At 30.0% G+C, this 10,461-nt stretch overlaps 2 protein-coding genes across 2 annotated transcripts; one reads left to right on the top strand and one right to left on the bottom strand.

The window, feature by feature from the left end:
- The first annotated feature begins 81 nt into the window (after positions 1-81).
- On the top strand, positions 82-2,970 carry LOC124493816 (DnaJ heat shock protein family (Hsp40) member A4-like). Its single transcript, XM_047056923.2, is given in 3 exon segments — positions 82-407; positions 564-1,105; positions 1,107-2,970. Coding segments are annotated over 2 exon segments (1,227 nt in total). The 5' UTR covers positions 82-407; positions 564-862; the 3' UTR covers positions 2,091-2,970.
- Positions 555-6,237, bottom strand: LOC124493815 (uncharacterized). The gene is made up of 5 exons (XM_047056922.2): positions 4,490-6,237; positions 4,292-4,424; positions 3,941-4,141; positions 3,656-3,734; positions 555-3,563 (listed from the first exon to the last, which is right to left on the bottom strand). The coding sequence occupies exons 1-5, from the start codon at positions 4,837-4,839 to the stop codon at positions 3,037-3,039; spliced, it is 1,290 nt and encodes a 429-aa protein (XP_046912878.2). The 5' UTR covers positions 4,840-6,237; the 3' UTR covers positions 555-3,036.
- Positions 6,238-10,461: the final 4,224 nt, after the last annotated feature.

Here is a 10,461-nt window from a genome sequence, read left to right as displayed (position 1 = left end):
CCGTCGTAATTCAACCACCACCACCACCACCACCATCATCATTTATATTTGTTCGGTTTGAGTTGTGTTTATTCCTTTTTCTGCTCTCTTTGTGTGTCTTGGTTTTTATTTTATTTCATTTCACTTCGTTTCGTTTGGATTACAATCTATATATCGAGTATAATATAGTAAAACGCGCACACAATTATTATTTTGGTCTTTATTACATTCGGCGATTTTATTATCATCACATCAAATTATTAAAATCATTACTTGGAAAGAAGGTAATCCATAATCAAAATTATCATCTACGACACACACACACATATTGCCTTCATTGTATTATCATCATCATCATCGTCATCAAACGATTGTTGTTGTGTTATATTTATTGTGTGGCTGATTGTTTTAAAAATTGCACATCGCAAGTAAGTAAATTTTAGGTAGTTTTCACGTTTTTTTTTGTTTCATTGTAAAAGTTCAATATTTTTTTAATTTAATATGCATGTATTGGGTAAAGGTTTTGATATTGATTATCATTTTTTTTGTGTTTCTTTTTTTTCTCCCGATAATGATAAATTTAGATAAATTTCTTATTGCTTATCTCTTCCTGTACTGATCGGTCGTTTTTTTTTACTCAACGCTTGGATTTGATTCAACACCATCATCACCACCACCACCACCAGGCATACTATAAGTAAACGAATTCAAGTTCGACTTGACGATTCAAATAATCATCATCATATTAAAACAGCGTCACCAAAAACGTTTTTTATTCTTAAATTAAATTAACAATATAACATATTGTTACCACTACACTGGTGTTTAAAAATATTCCGATTCAAAGTCGATTCTTGAACAAAATTTGTTTGTATCAGAAAAAATGGTCAAAGAGACAGCTTATTACGAATTACTTGGTGTATCACCAACATGTTCACAGGATGATCTGAAAAAAGCATACAGAAAATTGGCACTCAAATATCATCCAGATAAAAATCCAAATGAAGGTGAACGATTCAAGGCAATATCGCAAGCATATGAAGTATTAGCCAATGAGGAAAAACGTCGATTATATGATATGGGTGGTGAGAAAGCAATCAAAGAAGGTGGTATGGCTTCAGCAACATTCACCAATGGATATATTTGACATGTTTTTCGGCATGGGTCGATCAAAACGTGATCATGGGCCACGAAAAGGAAAGGATATGCATTTTGCATTGAGCGTAACATTGGAAGAACTTTATAATGGATCAACACGTAAACTTCGTGTTTCTCGTAAAGAGATATGTGAAGGTTGTAAAGGATCTGGTACTCGTGCACCTGGTATCAGCCCCGAAGCATGTACTACTTGTCATGGAACTGGCATGCAAATTCGTGTTGAACGTCTAAGAAATAATTCCAATTTCATTCAACAAATTCAATCTGTTTGTAGCGAATGTCAAGGAAATGGTGAAAAAATTGCTGCTAAAGATCGTTGTAAAAAATGTACTGGAACTAAGGTCATCAAGAATTCAACATTATTAGAGGTTCATATTGATAAAGGTATGATTGATGGACAGAAAATTGTATTTTCCGGTGAAGCCGATCAAGATCCTTCATATGAACAACCGGGCGACATTATTGTTATTTTGGAACAAAAAGATCATGAAGTTTTCAAACGAAGCAACGGTACCAATCTAGTGATGTCAATGAAAATCAATTTAACTGAAGCATTATGTGGTTTTCAAAAAACAATCACCACTTTGGATAGTCGGACATTATTGATTACAAGCTATCCTGGTGAAGTAATCAAACATGGTACTATTAAATTTATTGCTGGTGAAGGTATGCCAACATATAGAAATCCATTCGAAAAGGGTAAACTTATTATAAATTTTACCGTTGATTTTCCGGATAAAATTGATTCTGCAATTATTCCAAAATTGGAACAATTGTTACCTGAAAGACCGATTCAAGATATTCCAATGAATGATGTTGAAGAAGTAAATCTACATGATTATACTATGCATGATGAAGAACGTTCACGACATAATCATCGTGAAGCATATGATGCATATGAAGAAGATGGTGATATGAATCATGGACCAGGTGTGCAATGTGCCACACATTAAATTTTCACACACACACACACACACACATCATCATCATCATCATACAACAACAACAACAACAAAAGGCATAAACTAAAAAAACCTCGAGTATATCAATTTTAAATTTTTCATTCATCAACAATATGAAATGTGTGTGTGTGTGTGTGTGCGTTCGTTGTCTGTAAGCTTCAAAATAACCCAATTAGTAAAATGTCTTCAAATCGTAATTCTGAAACACACACACACACCATACACTAATTTACAATGAATGAAATTTTTATATTTAGCTTTATTTGTGAATGATGATCGATCGATGATTGATTGATTGTATGAATGAATGAATGAAAAAACAATAATAAAAACAATTCAATTCATAGATCTGATTTCTCATTCTGATGATTTCTTTCTCTCTCTCTGTCTCTGTGTGTGTCAATGTTTTTTCCACTTTTTTCCAAGGTACAATATATATGTGTAACAACAACAACAGCAAACAAAAAAAAAATTGATTTGATTTCAAAATTAATTAATCATTTCTTGAATATTCTTTATTATTCATCATCATTATTATCACACACCTACACCTGCACACACACACACACACACAAACATGGATTTTAATCAAATTATTATATAAATGTCAATGATAATAATACATTAGGTATTTATACAATTAATAATAATAATAATAATAATGGTTAACGAATTTAAATTTAAAAAAAATATTCAAATTATGTAAAAATTCTTGAATTCTCTCTGTCTCTCTCTCTCAATGTGGAATATTGAAAAATTTTTCATTCTGCAAGAGAATTCGTGATGTTGAAACAATAAACACATTTTTTTTTCATTCATTCATTAAGTAATTTGAATAATAATAAAAAAATTTTCAATTTTAAAACAAAAATGCATGCCTATCTATATTTTTTTTTTTAGTGATTCGGTGGGCAAAGATTTGTTGTTGTTGTTGTTGTCATTCATTAATACGGCCAATCACATAATTTTGATTTCGATTGTTTGTCATCGTTAATAAATGTGGTAATGATATTTTTCTTGAACGATTATTTTTATTATTATTCATCATCATCATGATTGGTCGATGATTATTATTGATTGATTTTGTTGTCGTTTTTTTTGCTATTGTTTTTGCTGTTGTTGTTGCTTTTGTCGATGTTGTTATATGGCCATAAATGCCACCATTAACACCACTGCCACCAACACCATTACAATTTGTTCCATTCAATCTTTCAAATGGACCACGTGGTAATAATAGTATATTATCCGGTTCTTTTGAACGTATTATCGGTGTTTGATTATGATTTTCATATGTTCCATAATAACCCTGATATGGTGTTATGGCTAATGCAGCAATTTTTTCAATTTGTAATTTATTTTCACTTGGTGGATAACGTTCATAAACACTTTGTATGATCAATATCATTTGTATAATATTTGCCGGTATCGATCGATTCTGTTCGATTAATAATTCTTTTAGTTTATCTATATGGAAAAAAATTAAAATTAAAAAAAAAACTTTTATTCCAATACACTAGATGGCAACGTTGTGACCATAAACAAAGAAAAACAATTACCTTCAAGCAGACTATTGATGAGAATTTGATCACGAAATATTACCAATGTTGTTTTACGTATCGATACATTATTGAATGACTGTTGGAAGCAGAAACAAAAAAAAATCAATTAATTAATGTAATTAATAAACAAATTAATGGATCAAAAATCAGATTATTGAATAAGAAAAAAAAACAGATCATCATCATCAAATCATCATAATGTGTACGTGTTGATTGTGTGTGTTTATCGTTTTTGTTGTTGTTGTTGTTGTTGTTGAGGGAAAAAAAAGCGTTTTTAGTTACCTCGATACTAAAAAGCATACATTCCAATGTTGAAAGTATGTCATGGTAGAAAGTTTTCCATACTGATCCTAATGTATCCAGATAATTTTTTTTTCCATATTCGTTATCACCACTACTATTACATTGGACATCATCCTCATCATCATCATGATGATCGATGTTTGATTTTAATAAACGTACGGCTTTCGGTAGCACTTGACTCTTCATTAATTAATGATTGAATGAATTTGTAATTGAGAAAATTAAAATTAAAAAAAAAATTTTTTCCAATCACAACAAATCCATTCATTATCTAGATCTAGATAATGAATGAAAATTTTTTTTTATTTATTTTCTTTTTCATATATTTACCTTAAGACGTTCAAAGACAAAAATACCGAAATTTGAATCCAATAATGATACAATGTCTTCGTGTGTTTGTTTCAATTGGCCATCGATTAATTTACCATCATTTTTGAATAAATTTATAATCGATTCTTCTAGGCTATGAAAATTCAAAAGAAAAATTTATTCATTGGAATTACTTGGAATAACTGGAACTGAACTTACCGTACCCAATTGGCATTTTTAGCGCATGGTACCAGAAATTCACTGGACAGATTACCACCACAAATTGTATGGAATAATTTTTCTGTTTGTAAATCATCTTCATCATCATCATAATCATAATCATCATTATCATGATCATCATAGCAGCTATGATGATCATTGTTTGTAATTTTAATCACATTATTCGTAAAATTACGATTATGGCCATTACAATTTTTCACTGTATTTGATCGCTGTTTATTGATTGATTCTAATTGTTTTAATGTATCAGATAGATGTATTTTTGGATTTTTATTTACATTTAATAAATTATTATTATTAAAAAACGATAAACGACGACTGAATGGCATTTTCTTTGGTATTTTTTTTTTTGCAGATTGAGATCAATTGTTGTTGTTGTTGTTGTTGTTGCTATTAAGAAAAACGAATGAATGAACACAATATATGGATAATAATAACGCGTGTTACCACGCGATAGAAAATTCACAAAACACACACAGAGAAAGAATCCAAAAAAACAAAGTTTGAATGAGCGCCAAAAAAAAGTGAATGAATAAAAAGTTACATGTTCATCTTCATCGGTGTGCTGGTATATCCTGTCATGTTCATCTTCTTCATCATCATCATCGACAACAACAACAACAACAGTGGTCGTTTGTACTATTGCTCATTTGATCATAACCATTTAGTGTTGTGATGATGTTATGTGTATTGATCATGATTTGTACATCAACATCATCATGATGTTTTTATTCACGTTCATTTCAATTTTTTTTTTATTTTGCGATTGATAATTTTAGATACACAAAATACACACACACACACACACATCAAGAGAGGTTCATCAATGAAGAAGAAGTAATGAAATGAAACGAAGGAAAATTTTTTTTTTTTGTTGTCACCAAGATTATGTATGTGTGTGTGCGCGCACCGATTTACGTCATTTTTAATAATAATTTCAAATCTCATTACATAATTATCAATATATAGAAATATACAAATTGAATTTAATTTGTAAATTTGTAATATTAAAAGTTTTCTTCATGTGTGGTAATTATTATTATTCAATGGACATTGAAATTGATTTTTGAAATGAAACTACAAATAGAAACATAGAATATATCATTACAATGAATGGTGAATGACTGATTGATGATGATGATGATGATGAATCGATGATGATAAAGTTATTGATGATCACAAGTGGCAATTATATTTTGTATATAATTGGCTGATCGATTGATTGATTGGTTGGATTGGATTGGATTGAATTGAATATATCAAATGTGTTGTCATGAATGATGTTTTTTTTTCTTCAGTTTGTTTTTTTTTTATTTTCATTCAAATTGTCGTTTTGTTGCCGTTGTTGTTGTTGTTGTTGTTGTTGTTATTTCCTACAACAAAAAAAAATGTAAACGAATGAATGAAAAAAAAAACAGGAAAAGAAACATTAACTTTAACACACAAGGCTATCACCATTATCTTGCATTAACAAATAACAACAAAACAACAATTATGAATGCGAATGATTTGATGGAAAGTTGAATGTTTTTAAAGTGAAAAAAAATCCAATTCAACAAATGATTTAAATGTAAAAAAAAAATTTTCCAATTTCACCGATTCTGTTTCAATAACGGTGAAATTCTTGATACCAAAACAACAACAACAACAACAAGTTGCCACAACGATTGTCGACTATTTCGATCATAATATTTTATATGACCATCATCATCGTTGTTGTTACAAATGAAAAGATTATTAAAACACAAAATATTAGCCAAAACAATAATAAAAAAAAATCCACAATCAACAATTGTCATTTTTTGTTTCTTTTATTTTATCATCATTATCATTTTAATCACTTTTTAATGCCAGCCAATAAACTCAAATTCAGAAATTTTTTTTTTGTTTGGACATTATTTCTGGTATTTGTGTGTGTGTGGGCGTACTACACATCATCAATCCAATGTTTATCTGGTTGTCCGATCAATGATGATTGTATGTGTGTGTGTGTGTGTGTTTGTGCGTTAATCCAAACAATTATTATTATTATTATAACGTATACAGAGAGCGAAAAAAAAAAATCCTACAACATTTTCCATGTTTATGATCAATTTTTGATCAGATGATCAAATTTGAATAAATAACATTCCGGATATACTATCATTGGCGATAGATGGCGTAATTAGGATCACTAGTTTTTTTTTGAATTTGGTTTCCTATTTATCCTGGACTATATGTTATTGTCGATGATAAATACAACAGAAAAAAAAACATCAAACTGAACGGCAGCTGATAGACAGGCTAAATGACATTGGTCTACCAAACCAAATTGGGGACAATTTTCATTATGATCATCATCGTATATTGGAAAACCTGATGACTGTCAAGGTGTTCGTATTATTGGGTTTTCAATTTCATATTCATAACAATAACGCAGATGATGTTGATGAAATCATTTTTTCCAATAATTCAATTCAGGCACGTGGCTTGTGTTCTAATTTTCAATCATGTTCATGTTCATGTATTTTTTTTTCTCTCATTCATAATTTTCTTCATTGTATTCAAGAATGAATAATAAGAAAAATAAAACAAAACAAAACAAAACACGCTGATCAGGATACGGTGTCTTTTGTGTGTGTGTGTGTGTGTGTGTGTAAGTGTGTGGGTATGAATATTTTATAGCCGAAAAAAAAACAAACAAACAAGGTCATTGCACATTATCATCATCATCATCATGAAAATGTAAAACAAAACAAAAAAATGTTAATAAAATTAGACGAAAAAACGAAACGAAAATGAATCAAATCCAAGCATAAATACCACACACACACACACACAAACAAATTGCAGAGAGAGAGAGAGAGAGAGAGAGAGAGAGAGAGAGAGAGAAAGCAATGAAAATGCGAAAAATAAAAACATCCATAATCAATTAGTTTCATGACATTGTTATATGGATATTGAATTTTTTTTGTTTGTTTGTTTATTGAATTGATTGATTGATTTACGCCGAACAAAAAAAAATTCCAATATCATGATCATCATCATCATCATAATTTTTTTTTTCGTTTTGTTTTAGTGTTTTTTTCCAGCCATTGACATTATACGTAGATAATGAAAATTCTTGTGATTTTTTTTTAATTTTATAACCGACAAAGATTGTTAGTTTTGGATAGATTGTCAAAATATTTATTATAACTGTAAAAAAAATGCTAGTATTTTTTTTTTGTTTGGTTACGATGGAAACCTGGTACCATGACCATGGTCATCATCGAATCAAACAAACCAAGATATGAACCATCAATAATTAGCTGGGGAAAAAAATTTATTCTCACCGCGCACGCTGTGTGTGTGTGTGTGTGTGTGTGTTTTTTTGCTGGTAATCATTCAAGCATTCAATGACAATTTTCTCATCATCATCATCATCATTCCAACATGAATTTGTCAATTTGAGGGTTCTAGAGAATAATAACTGTGTTTTTTGGCCACTAAAAATGGAAAAAAAACTTTCACTCAAATGAGAATGATGACGATGACGATATATTTTCGGTTACAAATTTTTTTCATTTTATCATCTTCATCATCATTCATTTATTCATTCTGTGTGTGTGTGTGTCCATTGCATAATCAAAGAAATAGAATAATGTCGCCTCTCTCTCACATTCTCTCTGGTCATGTAATAAATTCAATTCATTCCATTCACTACCTCCCACACTGTTTAGATTACCAGAAAAGAACTTCAATGATATGATGAACAATAATAAAAAAATTTACGACTTTCAATCATCATAATCATCATCATCATCCATTGATAAATGTTTGTTATGTTGGCCAAATAATCATTTGATGATTCGTATCAATAAATCCGATGATGATGATGATGATCATGATCGATCAAATTTTGATATCATGATCAGGCATAAATTTGATTTGAAAGGAAAAATTCAGAATATTCACATAGTTCCCGTGTGTGTGTGTGTGCGAAAGAAAATATTCAATCAAATCAAAATGAATAGATATTCAGAATCAATTTTTTTTCAGCTGAATCACAATACAAACACACACACACACACACACACAGAGAGAAATTCAATGATTGTGTGTGTGTGTGTATTGGTGGAAAAAAACCAAAACCAATAAAATTACATGATGATGTGTAGAATATATTGATTATAAAACAAATCGCTATCATGTTGTTATCATACACACACACACACACACACTGGAAGAAAATTTGTAATTTTTTTTTGCTGTTTTGCATTCAAATTGAATCATATGTAACTGAATTTTTTTCGTTTCTTTCTTATTATAGATTCTAATTAGTATTCATCATTAGTTGAATATATTCAAACATTCGATACGTTTATAGAATACCTTGATGATTGTACAAGGAATGTACATGTATTGCGTTTTTATTTTTTTTTTTTTTTATAATCACATCACATCAATCAATCAATGAAACATACAAACAATGGACAACAATCGTTTTTTATTATTATTATTGAACGATGTGGCAATGACGTGAATGATCCGATATGATCAATCAATCAATCATTTGATCAATCGATTGATTTGAATCGTAGAAATTTCAATTCAAGCCTTTTTGTGTGTATGTGTGATGAAATCTAAATAATTAATCTAAATGACCATTATTTTTATCCACCAATCGTCATCATACGTTGAAATATGTTGCATTCAATTTGCATTTTCATTTTCATTGTTGTTGTTGTTTTTTTTTCAATCGAATAAAAAAATTTTATCATTCGGTACATTCACATTTATAAATCATCATATAACAAGCATCCATAATGTTCATGTACGATTGACATTGGACACACTAAATTTCTTGGTGTCCATTTTTTCAATGGAATTACAGCAGCCAGTATAATAATTTCTTTCTAAGCAGCTGCTACTTTTCAAACTGGATCCGTTGCCAATTTTTTTTTTCGTTTCTTAAATTCAAAATTGGGTCCAAGGATTTTTGTGATGTGGATGTTGTTTGCAATAATATGCAGTCAATTTTTTCTGTTGTTGTTGTTGTTGTTGTCCAAGTTTTGTCCAGTGAAAAAAACACCGGTTATTTTCGTTTTTTGTTGTTGTTGTTGTTGTTCTTTTGATTTTTCTTTTTCAATCGCTTTCGATAGAGCACGTGCCAGATTTTTTTTTTCATTTTCATCAAAAGATCTTATTAAATTTTTCTTTTCTTTTTTTTTATTCTGCCTGCCTACCATATGAAACCTGATGTAGCATCTGCGGGAAGTTGGTACACACACACACACACCAGTCGGCTGGTCTTAATTGTCAAATGACACTGTATATACTGTGTGTGTGTGTGTGTGTGTGTGTGTGTGGGCACATACTGTGTTAACATTTGTCACCACAACATTTGTTACCCCTCTGAAATGTTACCGTTTGTTTATAATTTCAATAATATCCGTGTGTGTGTGTGTGCGTATGTTTGCGTGTGCAAAAAAATTCAAGGATCCGTTCTGTATATATGTGGTAGAGTACTACCTGGATCCTGTTCGCCTGTTTTTTTTTTATTTTGCCTGTGTGTAAAAACCGTGTCCTAGGCAATATATTTGGATGAAAACCAGAGTGAGAAAAGTCGAAACAAACACCCTATGATCTTTACCAGAAAAAACAACAACAACAACAACAACAATTGCTATAGCTGAAGTGAAATGAAATGAACCATATACTAAAAAAAAAATGATAAACAACAAAGCATTGTGATGACTCGTGACCTAGGGACCTAGAGTGGATTGGATTTTTGTTAGATAAAAAAAATATACCTGGACATTTACAAATGATACATGAAAAGTAACGATATATGATGATGGCTATACATTATGTATGCACACGTACAACAACAACGATAACAATAAAGCACGTGCTCGTGGAACACTTCATTATGCATTTTTCGTTTTTTTTTGTTTTGTTTTTTTGGATTTTTTTGATTAGTTTGTTTT

Source organism: Dermatophagoides farinae, chromosome 6, assembly GCF_024713945.1.
Source record: "Dermatophagoides farinae isolate YC_2012a chromosome 6, ASM2471394v1, whole genome shotgun sequence".
In the NCBI taxonomy this organism is placed as follows: Eukaryota; Metazoa; Arthropoda; class Arachnida; order Sarcoptiformes; family Pyroglyphidae; genus Dermatophagoides; species Dermatophagoides farinae.
This window is presented reverse-complemented; position numbering and strand designations above follow the sequence as displayed.

Coding starts and splice junctions, on each gene's coding strand:
- LOC124493815 (XM_047056922.2), bottom strand. CDS start 4,839: ATGCCATTCAGTCGTCGTTTATCGTTTTTTAATAATAATAATTTATTA. Junction 4,142..4,291: donor TTGTCTTTGAACGTCTTAAG/GTAAATATATGA, acceptor TAATTAATGAAG/AGTCAAGTGCTACCGAAAGC. Junction 3,564..3,655: donor CATCAATAGTCTGCTTGAAG/GTAATTGTTTTT, acceptor TTTTCCATATAG/ATAAACTAAAAGAATTATTA.